Raw genomic sequence first — 18,260 nt, 5'->3', positions numbered from 1 at the left:
CGAGGCAGTCATTTGAGAAACCAAGGCTGTTGAGTCTGCCAATAAGAATGTGGTGACTGACAGAGTCGAAAGCCTTGGCCAGGTCGATGAATACGGCTGCACAGTATTGTCTTTTATCGATGGCGGTTATGATATCGTTTAGGACCTTGAGCGTGGCTGAGGTGCACCCATGACCAGCTCTGAATCCAGATTGCATAGCGGAGAAGGTACGGTGGGATTCGAAATGGTCGGTGATCTGTTTGTTAATTTGGCTTTCGAATACCTTAGAAAGGCAGGGTAGGATAGATATAGGTCTGTAACAGTTTGGGTCTAGAGTGTCTCCCCTTTGAAGAGGGGGATGACCGCGGCAGCTTTCCAATCTTTGGGGATCTCAGACGATGCAAAAGAAAGGTTGAACAGGCTAGTAATAGAGGTTGCAACAATTGCGGCGGATAATTTTAGAAAGAGAGGGTCCAGATTGTCTAGCCCAGCTGATTTGTAGAGGTCCAGATTTCGCAACTCTTTCAGAACATCTGGATTTGGGTGAAGGAGAAATGGGGAGGCTTGGGCAAGTTGCTGTGGCGGGTGCAGGGCTGTTAGCCAGGTGGAAAGCATAGCCAGCCATAGAAAAATTAAATGATTGAAATTCTCAATTATCGTGGATTTATCGGTGGTGACAGTGTTTCCTAGCCTCAGAGCAGTAGGCAGCTGGGAGGAGGTGCTCTTATTTTCCATGGACTTTACAGTGTCCCAGAACTTTTGGGAGTTTGTGCTACAGGATGCAAATTTCTGTTTGAAAAAGCTAGCCTTTGCTTTCCTAACTGCCTGTGTATATTGGTTCCTAACTTCCCTGAAAAGTTGCATATCGCGGGGGCTATTCGATGCTAATGCAGTACACCACAGGATGTTTTTGTGCTGGTCAATGGCAGTCAGGTCTGGAGTGAACCAAGGGCTATATCTGTTCCTGGTTCTACCTTTTTTGAATGGGACATGCTTATTTAAGATGTTGAGGAAAGCACTTTTAAAGAATAACCAGGCATCCTTTGTTCAATGAGGTCAATATCCTTCCAGGAGACCCGGGGCAGGTCAATTAGAAAGGCCTGCTCGCTGAAGTGTTTTAGGGAGCGTTTGACAGTGATGAGGGGTGGTTGTTTGACTGCAGACCCATTACGGACGCAGGCAATGAGGCAGTGATCGCTGAGATCCTGGTTGATGTACAACTACACCCCCTGGACAGCATGCTAGTCTATCTCCTGTTTCTGTAGCGTGAGGCACCTTGATGTCCAATTACACCCCCTGGACAGCACGCTAGTCTATCTCCTGTTTCTGTCGCGTGAGGCACCTTGATATCCAACTACACCCCCTGGACAGCACGCTAGTCTGTAGCTGGGCCTTACCCCTTTACACTTGTGGGAATTGGCCTATATAGATAGGGCTATGTAGATAGGGCTATATAGATAGGGCTGTGTAGATAGGGCTGTGTAGATAGGGCTACGTAGATAGGGCTGTGTAGATAGGGCTGTGTAGATAGGGCTGTGTAGATAGGGCTATGTAGATAGGGCTGTGTAGATAGGGCTGTGTAGATAAGGCTGTGTAGATAGGGCTGTGTAGATAGGGCTATGTAGATAGGGCTGTGTAGATAGGGCTACGTAGATACGGGCTGTGTAGATAGGGCTGTGTAGATAGGGCTACATAGATAAGCTGTGTAGATAGGGTATATAGATAGGGCAATGTAGATAGGGCTATATAGATAGGTTTATATAGATAGGGCTATTTGTATAGGGTTATATAGATAGGGCTATGTGGATAGGGTTATATAGATAGGGTTATATAGATAGGGCTATGTGGATAGGGCTATATAGATTAGGATATGTAGATAGGGCTATGTAGATAGGGCTATACAGATAGGGTTAATGTAGATAGGGCTATATAGATATAGTGCTATATAGATAGGGCTATACAGATAGGGTTATGTAGATAGGGCTATATAACAAAAATTATGGGCTATATGATAGGGCTATACTATAGGGCTATATAGGTACGATAGGGCTATATAGATAGGGCTATATAGATAGGGCTATATAGATAGTGCTATATAGATAGGGCTATATAGATAGGGCTATACATATAGGGCTATATAGATAGGGCTATATAGATAGGGCATTGTGGATAGGGTTATATAGACAGGGCTATACATATAGGTCTATATAGATAGGGCTATATAGATAGGACTATGTGGAAAGGGCTATGTGGATAGCGCAACATTTTTCCTAATATTTATAGATTTCTGAATTCCATTCTTTTACTTTTGGATTTGAGTATATTGCTGTAAAATCTGTAGATACTACTGAACTGTTGGGGCTAGGAACACAAGCATTTCGCTACAACTGCAATAACATCAGCTAAATATGTGTATGTGACCAATACAATTTGATTTTATTTGATATGTTTCTTACAGAAGAAATATAAAAGGAAATGGATAGCAATGGTAGTAATTGAAAGGGAACAGTTTGGAGATGAAAAGAAAATTATTAGATCAAAGTTGAGGACACAACAGTTCACCTAACACAAAACTGAATCCAAACACTACACTGTTGATTTCATGTGCATTTTACATTTACTGTACTTTTCGCCGCATTTGTTGAAAAATAAATCTGAAAATACTCATTTACCTAACCCTTAATTAACTCAGTACTTTGTTGAAGCATCTTTGGCAGCGATTACAGCCTCGAGTCTTCTCGGGTATGACGCTACAAGCTTGGCACACCTGTATTTGGGGAGTTTCTCKCATTCTTCTCTGCAGATCCAATCAAGCTCTGTCKGGTTGYATGGGGAGRGTCGCTGCACAGCTATTTTCAGGTCTCTCCAGAGATGTTCGATCGGGTTCAAGTCTGGGCTCTGGCTGGGCCACTCAAGGACATTCAGAGACTTCTCCCAAAGCCACTCCTGTGTTGTCTTGGCTGTGTGCTTATGGTCGTTGTCCTGTTGGAAGGTGAACCATCGCACCAGTCTGAGGTCCTGAGCGCTCTTGATCCTGACTAGTCCCCCAGTCCCTGCCGCTGAAAAACATCCCTACAGCATGATGCTGCCACCAGCAAAGAGTCTGAATACTTATATAAATACATATTATATATATATATATATATATATAATATATATAATATATATATATATTATATATATATATATATATATATATATATATATATATATATTATATCTATATATATATCTACATTTGCAAAAAAATTCTAACAACTTGTTTTCGCTTTGTCTTTATGGGGTATTGTGTGTAAATTGATGAGGATTTTAATTTATTAAATACATTTTAGAATAAGGCTGTAACGTAACAAAATGTGCAAAATGTCATTGGGTCTGAATCCTTCCCGAAGCACTGTACATTCAGTAACAAGATAAGAATATTCCTGGAAAATGTGGGGTAGGTGGAACATAAGACAAATACATTACAAGGGTTTGAGTGAGAAGACTAACTGGTGTCTCCAAGTGGCCAGTAATTTCCATGCACTTTTATGACTCAAAGAAGATTCTTCAACTATAAGGTGTTTTTTTTTGCTCTCCTAGCTGTGCCGTTTAGGAACTACAGCACACTTGTAGTTATTTTGTTTGAAACACAGCCCTGCATCCCCACCATCACACAATTACTGTTGTTGTTTACGAGGCCTCGAAACGGTCTATTATAAATCGCAATCTGGGTCAAGTGGGCATAACTGAAAACGTGTTCTATTGCCAACATGACTAGTTAAATTATAAAATACAGTGTTAGGCATTCACAATGCAATTTAGGGAAACAGATCATCATTTTGGTGTGCATACAAAGGATATCATGAGTGCATTCAGGTTTTTCATAATAGACAAACAGTCTCATTATGTTCAAAACAACCCAGTGTATGACGATGCCATTTAGGAACTGTATCAAACACTGTGATCAAATAAAATAAGATACTATTTCATTTGTCACATGCGCATATATAGGCCCTTAACCAACAATGCAGTTCAAGAAATAGAGTTAAGAAAATATTTACTAAATAAACTAAAGTAAAAAAGAAAAGAAAAGGAAACACAATAAAATAACAATAACAAGGCCATATACGAGTACGAGTCAGTGTGCGGGGGTATAGGTTAGTCGAGGTCATTTGTACATGGAGGTAYGGATAAAGTGACTATGCATAAATAATAAACAGCGAGTTGCAGCAGTGTAAAAACAAAGGGGGGGTCAATGTAAATAGCCTGGGTGGCCATTTAATTAATTGTTCAGCAGTCTTATGACTCTGGGGTAGAAGCTGTTAAGGAGCCGTTTAGACCTAACCTTGTCGCTCCGGTACAACTTGCTGTGCGGGAGCTGAGAGAACAGTTTATGACTTGGGTGACTGGAGTCTTCGACAAATTCTTGGGCCTTCCTCTGACACCACCTAGTATATAGGTCCTGGATGGCAGGAAACTTGGCCCCAGTGATGTACTGGGCTGTACGCACCACCCTCTGTAGCGCCAAACAGTCGGATGCCGAGCAGTTACCGTACCAGGCAGTGATGCAACCGGTCAGGATGCTCTCAATGGTGCAGTTTAGAATGTTTTGAGGATCTGGGGACCTATGCCAAATATTTTCAGTCTCCTGAGGGGGAAAAGGTGTTGTCGTGCCCTCTTCACGACTGTCTTGGTGTGTTTGGACCATGGTAGTTTGAGGGTGATGTGGAGACCAAGGAACTTGAAACTCTCAACCCGCTCCACTACATTCCAGTCAATGTTAATGGGGGCCTGTTCGGCCCTCCTTTTCCTATAGTCCACGATCAGCTCCTTTGTCTTGCTCACATTGAGGGAGAGGTTGTTGTCCTGGCACCCCACTGACAGGTCTCTGACCTCCTCCCTATAGGCTGTCTCATCGTTGTCGGTGATCAGGCCTACCACTGTTGTGTCGTCAACAAACTTAATGATGGTGTTGGAGTCGTGTTAGGCCACGCAGTTGTGCGAGAACAGGGAGTACAGGAGGGGACTAAGCACGCACCCCTGAGGGGCCCCAGTGTTGAGGATCAGCATGGCAGATATCTTGTTGCCTGTCAGGAWGTCCAGGATCCAGTTGCAGAGGGAGGTGTTTATTAGTCCCAGATTCTTTAGCTTATTGATGAGCTTTGTGGTCACTATGGTGTTAAACGTTGAGCTGTAGTCAATGAACAGCATTCTCACATAGGTGTTCCTTTTGTCCAGGTGGGAAAGGGCAGTGTGGAGTGCGATTGAGATTGCGTCATCTGTGGATCTGTTGGGGCGGTATACAAATTGAAGTGGGTCTAGGGTGGCCGGGAAGGTGGAGGTGGTATGATCCTTGACTAGTCTCTCAAAGCACTTCATGATGACAGAAGTAAGTGCTACGGGGCAGTAGTCATTTAGTTCAGTTATCTTTTCCTTCTTGGATACAGGAACAATGGTAGCCATCTTGAAGCATGTGGGGACAACAGGGATAGGGGGCGATTGAATATGTCCGTAAACACACCAGCCAGCTGGTCTGCGCATGCTCTGAGGACACGGCTAGGGATGCCGTCTGGGCCAGCAGCCTTGCGAGGGTTAACACGTTTAAATATTTTACTCATGTCAGCCACGGAGAAGGAGAGGGGGCGGGGGGGAGCAGTCCTTGTTAGCGGGCTGCGACGGTGGCACTGTATTATCCTCAAAGCAGGCAAAGAAGTTGTTTAGTTTGTCTGGAAGCATGACCTCGGTGTCCGTGACGTGGCTGGTTTTCTTTTTGTAGTCCGTGATTTCCTGTAGACCCTGCCACATACGTCTCATGTCTGAGCTGTTGAATTGCGACTCCACTTTGTCCCTGTATTGGCATTTCACTTGTTTGATTGCCTTGCAGAGGGAATAACTACACTGTTTATATTCAGTCATATTCCCAGACCTCTTTCCATGGTTAAATGCGGTGGATTGCTCTTTCAGTTTTGCGCGAATGCCACCATCCATCCACAGTTTCTGGTTAGGGTAGGTTTTAATAGTCACAGTGGGTACAACATCTCCAATGCACTTCTTTATAAACGCACTCAGCGAGTCAGCGTATAGGTCGATGTTGTTCTCTGAGGCTGACCGGAACATATTCCAGTAGGCGTCTTCAAAACAATCTTGAAGCGTGGCGTCCGATTGGTCGGACCAGCGTTGAATGGTTCTCGTCACTGGTACACCCTGCTTGAGTTTTTACCTATAGGACGGTAGGAGCAAGGTGGCGTCAAGGTCGGATTTTCCAAAGGGAGGGCGAGGGAGGGCTTTGTGTGCATCGTGGAAGTTAGATTAGCAGTGGTCGAGGGTCTTGCCCATACACGTAGCGCAATGAATATGCTGGTGGAATTTAGGTAGCCTTGTTCTCAAATTTGCTTTGTCAAAATCCCCAGCTACAATAAATGCAGCCTCAGGATATATGGTTTCCAGTTTACATAGAGTCCAGTGAAGTTCCTTGATGGCCGTCTTGGTGTCTGCTTGAGGGGGAATGTACACAGCTGTGACTATAACTGACGAGAATTCTCTTGGTAGGTAAAATGTCCTGCAATTGATTGTAAGGAATTCTAGGTCGGGTGAGCAGAATGACTTGAGTTCCTGTATGTTGTTATGATTACACCATGAGTCGTTAATCATGAAGCATACACCCCCGCCCTTCCTCTTCCCAGAGAAGAGTTTATCTCTGTTGGCGCGATGCATGGAGAAGCCCGATGGCTGAACCGATTCCGACAACATATCCCAAGAGAGCCATAATTTCCGTGAAGTAAAGAATGTTACAATCGCTTATGTCTCTCTGGAAAGCAATCCTTGCTCGAATTCCGTCTGCCTTGTTGTCAAGAGACTGGGCATTGGCTAGCAGTATACTCGAGGCTGAAGAAATTTGGCTTGTCACCTAAAACCTTCACAAACTTTTACAGATGCACAATTGAGAGCATCCTGTCGGGCTGTATCACCGCCTGGTACGGCAACTGCACCGCCCTCAACCGCAAGGCTCTCCAGAGGGTGGTGCGGTCTGCACAARGCATCACGGGGGCAAACTACCTGCCCTCCAGGACACCTACAGCACCCGATGTCACAGGAATGCCAAAAAGATCATCAAGGACAACAACCACCCGAGCCACTCCCTGTTCACACCACTACCAAGGCGAGGTCAGTACAGGTGCATCAAAGCTGGGACCGAGAGACTGAAAAACAGCTTCTATCTCAAGGCCGTTAGATTGTTAAACAGTAATCACTAACTCAGAGAGGCTGCTGCCTACACACAGACTCAAATCATTGGCCACTTTAATAAATGGATCACTGGTCACTTTAAATAATGCCACTTTAGCAACATTACATATCTTACATTACTCATATGTATATACTGTATTTTATACCATCTATTGCATCTTGCCTATGCCGCTCAGCCATCGCTCATCCATATAGTTATATGTACATATTCTTATTCATTCCATTAGATTTGTGTGTATTAGGTAGTTGTTGTGGAATTGTTAGATTACTTGTTAGATATTACTGCACTCTCAGAACTAGAAGCATAAGCATTTCGCTACACTCGCATTAACATCTGCTAACAATGTGTATGTGACCAATAACATTTGATTTGATTTGAGTGTAAAGGGCTCCACCCAACCTGTGTCTTATGTACAATGAGCATTCCAGGATGACAACACATTTAGTAAGAGGTAATCAGAAGTCCAGTTAAACCCCCACAGGAGTTGGAGCCCAGACCCAATTAGTGTGAATGCTATCAGATCAGGATATGTAATATGAAAGTAGTGTGTCCATTACTCTGGTGCCCGAGTGTGATAAATAACTATAAGCAAGAGTTCTTATTGGTCGAGTCCAGAGGCTCCACTGTGTGTGTGTGACGTGTGTGTGTGGTGTGTGTGGGTGTGTGTTGTGTGTGTGTGTGTGTGTGTGTGTTGTGTGTGTGTGTGTGAGTGTGTGGTGTGTTGTGTGTGTGTGTGTGTGGTGTGTGTGTTGTGTGTGTGTGTGTGTGTGTGTGTGTGTGTGTGTGTGGTGTGTGTGTTGTGTGTGTGGGTGTGTTGTGTGTGCGTGTGTGTGTGTGCGCGTGTGGTGTGTTGTGCGCGTTGTGTGTGTGTCCTCTGAGTCGTGTCGGGAGCATTAAGACAGTTTAAACTCACTAATTGCCTGTGTTAACCTACCCAGACTTTTCTCCTTCATGGTCATGGTCCTTGTTCTGACTCACACAGACTAAGGCCAAGCCGAGGATACCCACTTACTGCCCTCGTGGCCCCCCACGTGTGTACATCCCCACCCCAGGCCAAACCACTGTGTCACTATCTCTGTTTGTTTAGTAATTAATAACTAGTAAGGAGGGACAGAAACAGACTTCTTCAAAAATGGTCTACTGTGTTTTTAACCTAAGAGATAGATAGTCTACAACAACCTAGCAGGAGATAGATAGTCTACACAACTAGCAGTAGATAGATAGTCTACAACAACCTAGCAGGAGATAGATAGTCTACAACAACTAGCAGGAGATAGATAGTCTACAACAACCTAGCAGTAGATAGATAGTCTACAACAACCTAGCAGGAGATAGATAGTCTACAACAACCTAGCAGTAGATAGATAGTCTACACAACCTAGCAGTAGATAGATAGCTACAACAACCTAGCAGTAGATAGATAGTCTACAACAACCTAGCAGGAAGATATATAGTCTAAACAACCTAGCAGTAGATAGATAGTCTACAACAAACTAGCAGGAGAATAGATAGTCTACAACAACCAGGAGTAGATAGATAGTCTACAACAACCTAGCAGTAGCATAGATAGTCTACAACAACCTAGCAGTAGATAGATAATCTTCAACAAACTAGCAGTAGATAGATAGTCTACAACAACCTAGCAGTAGATAGATAGTCTACAACAACCTAGCAGTAGATCGGATAATCTACAACAAACTAGCAGTAGATATAGATAGTCTACAACAAACTAGCAGAGATAGAAGTTACAACAACTAGCAGTAGATAGATAGTCTACAAACAACCTAGCAGTAGATAGATAGTCTCAAACAACCTAGCAGTAGATAGATAGTCTACAACAACTAGCAGTAGATAGATAGTCTACAACAAACTAGCAGATAGATAGATTCACTCGTTCAGCTAGTGTTGGGCTCAATTCTATTTAAATTCATTCAATTCAAGAAGTAAACTGACATTCTTAATTCAGTTTACATCCTGAATTGACTGAATGTAATTGACCATAGGCCTGCTCGTCCACTTGGCTCATGTCTCTTTGCCTCTTGCTTCATCCTCCCTCTGCAGCAACCTGGGATTTCAATCAAACTTTGGAACCATGAAATATGGATACGGAACAAGAAAAGATTTGACGTAAACTGAGCCAGAAATACCATAGACCACAGCACTAGAATACAAACAGCAGTTCATGTTTTATGAAGAGTTTAGTACAGAACGAGGATGCACACAGCACGACACGCACACGATGCACACGCACACACACACACACACACACACACACACACACACACACACACACCACACACAACACACACACACACACACATCACCCACACACACACACACACACACACACACACACACACACACACACACACACACACACACACGTGATCCACAGTGCTGTTGCCTTCCAACAAGAGAAGAATAGCAGCAACACTGAGGTTTGGATAATGTAGAAAATGGAGGGAGGCAGGGAGGAATGGATGGTTGGAAGTACAGATGCAGCTTGTCTCTCGTCTCTAAATTGGCTGGCCTAATGAAGCAGCTACGATCAATACTGGCACTGGGAGAGAAATGCCTCTCATGTATACATATGGCTTCATTGATGCTCTCGCCACTTACCCAGAATGCATAGTAACCGATTCCGTTGTGTGTTTTTCCATTCTCATCATCTGCTGCTGTCATAATTCAGTTCTGTTATATCAAGGATGGGTTACGAATACAGATGGAACCCTATTCTCTACATAGCGCACTACTTACCCTATGGGCCTTGGTCAAAAGTAGTACACTACTTACCCTATGGGCCTTGGTCAAAAGTAGTACACTACTTACCCTATGGGCCCTGGTCAAAAGTAGTACACTACTTACCCTATGGGCCCTGGTCAAAAGTAATGCACTACATAAGGAATAGGCTGCGATTTGGGATGCGCAGCCTAGAGGGCTGAGTGAATTGTCAGGATGTAGACAACATGGAATGGGACAAATAATAGGCCTGCTGTATAGTGTTCCAGTCATGCATAACAGATGACACCTTACAGTAAGAATATACATACTCTCATTAAAATGTGCCCCCCATCTACCCTTTCCCCTCCAAATTACAAGGAYAAAATGACTGGGGAACATCCTTTTTCATTACACACTAGACGCAGCTGAAAATGAACAGCGACTCCTCCACAGACATATCTAATTGGCGACTGAGAGGTCGACAGATTCTACGAGGGCATTTCCTGGCACTCAATGAGCCATTTACCACAGAATAGAAACCCATACTTGGAGTCAATGAACCATTCTCTGCCATTATGTGGAGCAGAAACAATGAATTGTTGTAGCAGGCAAAAGGAAAGGCTCGTATTTGGAGTCTTGGCCCAGGATGCCCGCCAGCGAGATTCTTGGTGCCAGAAGTGTTTTGGGCAAGCGTTTTCTGTAATATAATGAGGAGTTGAGAGGAGCATGTTTAATCCTCCTATCAAGAAGGTCGCCAAGAATTGTTTTGCAAAGTGAAAAATATGAAAAAACATGTCGATCAAGCTATAATATAACGGCTGGAATAACACACATCTATCTCTCTCAATTCAATTCAAAGGGCTTTATTGGCATGGGAAACATATGTTTACATTGTAAAGCCCTCTCTCACCCTCTCTCACTTTCTCTGCCCCCTCTCTCCCTCTTTCTCCTTTTATTTCTCTCTCTTTCTCTCTCTCTCTCTCTCTCTCCCTCTCTCTCCTCTCTATCTCAATTAAATCAAAGAGCTTTAATTTGGCAGCGGAAACATGTTTACATTGCAAAAGCCCTTTCTCGCCCTTTCTCACTTTCTCTGCCCTTCTCTTCCTCTTTCTCGGCCTCCCCACCTTCTCTTCTCTCTCTCTCCCCCCCCCTCTCTCCTCCTCTCTTTCTCTCTTCCCTCTCTCTCTCTCTTTCTCTCCCCTCTCTCCTCTCTGCTCTCTCTCTCTCTCTCTCCTCTATCTTCTCTCTCTCTCTTCCCCTCTCTTCTCTGCCTCTTCTCTTTCTCTTCTCTCCTCGCTCTCCTCCTCCCTCCTCTCTTCTCTCTTCTCTCTCCCTTCTTTCTCCTCCCCTCTTTCTCTCTCTCTCTCTCTCTCTCTCTCCCTCTCCTCTCTTCTCTCTCTCTCTCTCCCCCTCTCCTCTCTCCTCTCTCTCTCTCCTCTCTACTCTCTCTCCTCTCTCTCTCTCCCTTCTCCTCTCCTCCTCCTCTCTCTCTCTCAATACAATCCAAAGGGCTTTACTGGCATGGAGAACATATGTTTACATTACCAAAGAAAGTGAAATAAACAATACAAATGAACAGTAAATATTAACAATCACAAACGTTTCAAATGTAATATTATGGCTATATACAGTGTTGAAACAAAGTACAAATGGCAAAAAATGTATACATAAATATGGGTTGTATTTCCAATGGTGTTTGTTCTTCACTGGTTGCCCTTTTCTTGTGGCAACACAGGTCACAAATCTTGCTGCTGTGATGGCACACTGTGGAATTTCACCCAGTAGATATGGGAGTTTATCAAAATTGGATTTGATTTCAAATTATTTGTGGGTCTGTGTAATCTGAGGGAAATATGTGTCTCTAATATGGTCATACATTTGGCAGGAGGTGAGGAAGTGCAGCTCGGTTTCCACCTAATTTTGTGGGCAGTGTGCACATAGCCTGTCTTCTCTTGAGAGCCAGGTCTGCCTACGGTGGCCTCTCTCAATAGCAAGGCTATGCTCACTGAGTCTGTACATAGTCAAAGCTATCCTTCATTTTGGGTCAGTCACAGTGGTCAGGTATTCTGCCACTGTGTACTCTCTGTTTAGGGCCAAATAGCATTCTAGTTTGCTCTGTTTTTTTGTTAATTCTTTCCAATGTGTCTTTTGTGTTTTTTTGTGATGGTTGGGTCATATTGTGTTGCTGTCTTGGGCTCTGTGGGGTCTGTTTGTGAACAGAGCATCAGGACCAGCTTGCTTAGGGGACTCTTCTCCAGGTTAATCTTTGTGTAGGTGATGGCTTTGTTATGGAAGGTTTGCGAATCACTTCCTTTTAGGTGGTTGTAGAATTTAACGTCTCTTTTCAGGATTTTGATCATTAGCGGGTATCGGCCTAATTCTGCTCTGCATGCATTATTTAGTGTTTTACATTCTACACAGAGGATATTTTTGCAGAAATCTGCATGCAGAGTCTCAATTTGGTGTTTGTCCCATTTGGTGAATTCTTGGTTGGTGAGTGGATCCCAAACCTCACATCCATAAAGGGAAATGGGTTCTATAACTGATTCAAGTATTTGTAGCCAGATCCTAATTGATATGTCGAATTGTATCTTCTTTTTGATGGCGTAGAAGGCCCTTCTTGCTTGTGGCGCTGATGTTTAGGCCAAGGTATGTACAGTTTGTTGTGTGCTCTAGGGCAACGGTATCTAGATTCAATTTGTATTTGTGATCCTGGCAACTGGACCTTTTTTGGAATATCATTATTTTTGTCTTACTGAGATTTACTGTCAGGGCCCATGTCTGACAGAATCTGTGCAGAATATCTAGGTGCTGCTGTAGGCCCTTCTTGGTTGGGGACAGAAGCACGAGATCGTCAGCAAAATGTAGACATTTGACTTCAGATTCTAGTAGGGTGAGGCAGGGTGCTGCAGCCTGTTCTAGTGCATCCCGGTCTCACCCCACAGCCCTGAGGAAAGAAAAGTGTGTGTTTATTTTAAGCACACACTTGTTGTTTTTGTATCTCCCTCTCTCACTCTCTCTCTCTTCCTCCCCCTCTCTCTCTATCGCTTCCTCTCTATCTCCCTCTCCCTCTCTCTCTATCTTTTTCTCTCTCTCCCTCTCTCTTTATCTCCCTCTCCCTCTTTTCCCCCGTTCTCTCTCTCTCTCTCTCTCTTAGCCAATGCTCAAAGATTGCTGTCCTCCGTCTATCTCTCCATCCCTCGTTTACCATCTGTCTATTTGCCCTCGTAGCATTCTTGTCTTCCATTTCATTTGCTTTTGTAGTCATTTTCATCACCACATAGCTTACTGTACTCTACACAGCACTGCTATAAAGAGTAATTGGTGCTTAGCAGAGAGGATGAGCCTGTATCTTCAACAATACCATGAGACGTGAGCCACAATCAGGATGTGAGCGAGAGAGCTGCTTGAGGATCAGTAGTTTTATAAATTCAATGGCAGATGGGGCCTGCAAACTGATCATGGTTCTGCAACACTGCAAGTGTGTGTGTGTGTGTGTGTGTGTGGGGGGGGCACTTCCTTGATAAAAAATCTATTTTTACAAATATGTAAATGAATATACTGTATAATGAAACATTTCTCAGGAATTGTTGTCCAGCGAAGTTGCTAATAGACACTGTCTAAATACTGTGTAGCTGTCTCTGCTTTTTATATGGAAATTACTTTTTTCTCTTTCATTTAGGGCAGCACATTAGAAGCCATGGAAAATCTGCATATTTTCCAATAAAATGCCTCAATTCAGAATCAGGGTTACACCTATTCACTCAATCATGCATTTCCCCTCAAATGCCTCGAATTCCCTTTATCCATGATAATAGCAACAAGCAATATATTTCCATGCCTATATACTATCCCAGAAAACTTCCCACACATGTTATTCCTCGCTTCCTCTCTCCTCACAGAATTCTTATGAGGCTGATACATATAGATCAGACATGGAAAGTAATGCACCTCCCACTGCTGACGTCAGGGCCCAATGCACTGGCCTACGTCTGCAGCTTGGAGCCAGGCAGCCTCCTGCAGCCCTGCCCTGTTCCTGGCACAGGGTCTGCTTCCATCCACTGGGAGACAGATGAAAGTCAATGGGCCCAGAGAGGGAGATGGAGAGAGAGGCATSTAGCTAGCCTAGTGCAATATGGATCTACAAAGAAACCAGAGTAGAACATAGTGGTACTGTAAATTATCCAAAAGCAGTTTGAGTTTAATCAGTGAGTCAAGCCGATTAACTGCACCTCCTATGAAGGTCCAGGGATTTGGAATTGAAAATGGAAGTCCTTGAATAGTATGGTTTTGGGGTACATTTAATTTAGCGGTTCATTTGGAGTCTTTGCCATTCCGACTGCAATTACATTCTCAAACACTAAGGTTTTGAATCAGTGAACTTTAAAGACAAGAGTCGGCCTCTAATGACTAATCGGAGGGGACACTAGTCAGGTCCAAGAGGACTTTGTCATCTTCCTGATGTTAGAAAACAACACGTCCGCACAGCATACTACCACCCACAGGCCAATGGAGGAGTGAAATGCTTCAATCAGACCTTGAAGAATGGCCTTAGAGCACACCTTGCCAAGGGGTGTACGTTCACCAAGGCCCTCTTCCACAGAGATGACAATACTGTACTCAACCACCACTACACTTCCTCACCATTAATTGACAGTATCTCACCATAATGACAGCTCCTCAAGGCTTGGAAAAAAGTCACTGACTATTCAGGGCTCTATTTTAACAAGCATAKCTCAATGGTAAATCTAAGCGCTGGCGGTAGCACTATAGGTTCAGGGGTGTGTCAGAAATCCTTTTTGCTATTTACACAACAAAAAATGATCGACGCAGTGCTGGCAGTGACGCAAAAGGTCTGGGTTTTGATGAATAGAGAGGCTTGGCCTCTCACTGGCCAATCAGAAGGTGCTCAATGGCTAAATATGTAGTTGCTTCAAGTTGTGTATTTACGGTCTTTTATGTATTGGTTGGAATCAACTCCAATTCCAAATGTTAGTCCGTTATAGTTTGTTAAATAGCTTACAGAAACTAATTAAGAAAGTGTAGACCTAGCCCATCTTTGCTAAATACGTTTCCTTGAACCTGTTTGCAGTCCACATTGTTCTAAGTAATTGCATGGCTTCATTGTGGAAATATATAGGCCTACATAGCATGCACACTGATATAGGTGCTAGGTCTACTGTAAATTACATCATGGCTGAGCAGGGACATGCCAAATATTGTCAATAGGCAAGATAAAATTCATTATTGATATGGCCTAAATAGAGAGTGAATAATTCTAGTCAAATTCTAAACAACATGAAACAACAACTAGTTTTAAATAGTCTTAATACACTTACAGACACCATAATTGCTCCCTGTAGTCATATAATTTTAAAACAATGATGCAGACTATGGAGGGTTTTACGCACATCCAAACTTTTCACAGTAGCTGGACAAAGATCCAATTTAAAGAGAAAGGGAGAATGTCCACTCACCATTATACTGCTCCCAAATATAATGTTTTATGAACATATTTGAACCATCTTACAGATCGCACTGCCTACAATACACAGAGAAAAAGGGAATGTCAGCTCACTGTTTTGCTATCGTGATTAAGATTTATTTACAAGCCGTGTCACGAGCCAAACCCTTTATTGACGGTCTTGACTAGCCTACTTGATTGCATTGGGCAGAAAAAATAGACTTCATTGAGAGGAGCATTCGTTTTTATGTTTCTTAATACGAAGTATACAGGCACCAGAAGCATATTACTCTAGTCCCATGTTCATATGGACAGTGTGCATCACGGCTGGATATGCTGCGTTTCCTCTGTTAAAATGAATTCCATAACCAACCGTGTTACTGCTAAAACCAGCTTTTTGTTGAACTTAAATATCCCTACCAGCCTTGCCTGAAATTAGCACTTTGAATCATGTTTTTAAGGATACACCTCAAATGTTTCCACCCTTCCCATCTGAGCGCAAGCAAGCTGATATAAGACAGGTAAATGAAAAGCCCTTCCCAACAGTGCAGAGAGAAAAATAAAAAAATAATTATGACACGAGGAACAAACTAGTGCACTCCTCCCTATGTAGTGCACTAGTTTTACCAGGGCCCATAGGGCTATTCAGGGTAAGGGTGCCATTTGTGGCACAGCCTTGATATTTCCTGTTTTCTTCCATCTCTGGGTTTATGAAATGGATAAGGATCGTCCCGGATTAAAGACTTAACAATTAGACATTTCCCCTGGTGAGGTTAATGAAGGATTAAGCCATGAGTTAGGACCTCTCAGAGACCCCAGCCCAGACCCTATCTACAGAACCATAAGACTATGGGCTCAGCCAATCACAAACGTACAAATTAATCAATTAGCAAACTTGCATGTCCTGTCACTGTGGTTCCAACCTCAAGCCCACACACACATACACTTTGAACATGCACGGGTACGCACGGACACACACACACGCACACTTATCCTAACAACTCAAAACTCACATTTGTCCCATCTCACATCATATCAAGAGGGAACCCCACCAAAGCTAAATAGAAAGACAACTCCCAAAAAGAGGTCAAATCCAGCTGGAACAGACCGACCCATCCTCCTCATAACAACCAGACTTGTTCCTACCTGCACCAGGTTCCACCCCTCCAGTGACTCAGCGATGATGGATGTGACAGAAGGACACACCCCTCCGAAGATCATCAGGTGTTTGGGTCCGTAACATATGGCGTCGAAGAAGGCCCTCAATCCCTTGGCGTTGTCACACTGCATAGGGACAGATAGGAGGTTTGGAAGAGGGAAGAAGAGAGAGAGAGAGAGAGAGAGAGAGAGAGAGAGAGAGAGAGAGAGAGAGAGAGAGAGAGAGAGAGAGAGAGAGAGAGAGAGAGAGAAGTTTAAAAGCTGCATTACATTTTTCTAGACTATTTTGGGCTGGGAAGTGGCTGACACGCAACGGTGAAAGCACATATTTAATTGTGCTCTGTACTGCACACCTCTTACTGTAGCACGGTAGTATGGGCCTACGTCCCAAATGGCACCCTATTCCCTATATCGTGCTCTACTTTTGACCAGGGCTCAAAGGGGCTSTGGTCTAATGTAGTGCCCTACATAGGGAATAGGGTGTCACCTGGACCTCACCTTTGGAGTTTGTGGGGAAACTCCTTTCATTTGGAAAGAACAGAATTATGTGAGGCACACACAGACAGACTATGTTAGCTATATACAGAATACAGAAGCCTAAACATGCACTACAAATACATGTGCCTCCTATAGATATGCAATGCATACCTGTAAGTCCATGTGTAGCACTTAAATACATTGTTATGCAATATGTGAGTACAAATCTGCAATACAATAGTAATGAACAAAACATGGCGTGATGTGATATCTCGAAATGATGTGTGAGAGAGAGCGAGTGAGAGCAGAGAGAGGGGGGGAAGAGAGAGGGGGGAGAGGGAGAGAGAGATGAGAGAGAGAGAGACGATCCCACTGCTGCTACTGCAGAATGCAGCCATCACCATGGCAACGGTATTGGCTCTGTAGAACTGCGGGAGGGAGATCAGAACAGGGGTAGAAAGAAAGAGAGAGAGAGAGAACGGGGAGAGAGAGAGAGCGAGGGAAACAAATGGAATAGCTCTATTGATTGCTATGTGAGCTCCCTAACTAGTTTTGCTGTGATTTTCTGAGTTTGTAATGATATTCCTATCACTTCTTGCCCCTATTATTACCAGTCAATTCAGGATGTTCTCCTGTGTGTATATAGAGTCGGAGGCAATGTCCACCTTGATGCAGTGAAGCTACACTTCTGAGGTGGTTTCACCTTGTTAAGATCATGTAGGTCTGAATTAGATTTTCTTCCAAGACGGCGTTGTGCGACTCAGTGGCAGGGATGAGAAATCGAACAGAGYACCTCAATGGAAATAAGCCTTCGGCTGTTATTGTGTTTTCATTCTCGCTAATTTTTGTAATTATGTTTCTGGCAGCATTATGGGTATAGGTTCTCTCTTGCAACACAGCTCCAGTTACAGATTTCATTTTCAAATAGCTTGGAGTGTCGACTTCCTAATTTRTGTACAGTATATTGACTGTTGTTAAATGACAACAATATCGATTGATTAATTTTGGGGTAAAAAAATGTGTACAGTTTAAATTTCCAAAAAACCTGATGTATCTTCCTCCGCCTCCTGTATTTTGGGTAAATGAAACATAATAATCCCATAACCAGTGCTCCACAAGGCACACGTGTGCATACACTGGTATATCGTACAGTGCCTTCAGAATGCATTCATAKCCCTGGACTTATTCTATATGTTCCTGTGTTACAGCCTGAATTCAAAAAGGATTAAATAT

General features: G+C 43.4%; 1 protein-coding gene across 1 annotated transcript in view; it reads right to left on the bottom strand.

Moving 5' to 3' along the window:
- LOC111955841 (gamma-aminobutyric acid type B receptor subunit 2-like) overlaps nucleotides 1–18,260 on the bottom strand; it is a 506,723-nt gene that overhangs the window by 293,084 nt on the left and 195,379 nt on the right. Inside the window, 1 exon segment of the mRNA XM_024134728.1 lies at nucleotides 16,539–16,676. Coding sequence (XP_023990496.1) covers nucleotides 16,539–16,676 — 138 coding nt within the window.

Source organism: Salvelinus sp. IW2-2015, linkage group LG31 (genome assembly GCF_002910315.2).
Source record: "Salvelinus sp. IW2-2015 linkage group LG31, ASM291031v2, whole genome shotgun sequence".
Lineage (NCBI taxonomy): Eukaryota > Metazoa > Chordata > Actinopteri > Salmoniformes > Salmonidae > Salvelinus > Salvelinus sp. IW2-2015.
The sequence above is the reverse complement of the archived record's forward strand: the minus strand, read 5'-3'. Positions and strand labels throughout refer to the sequence as shown.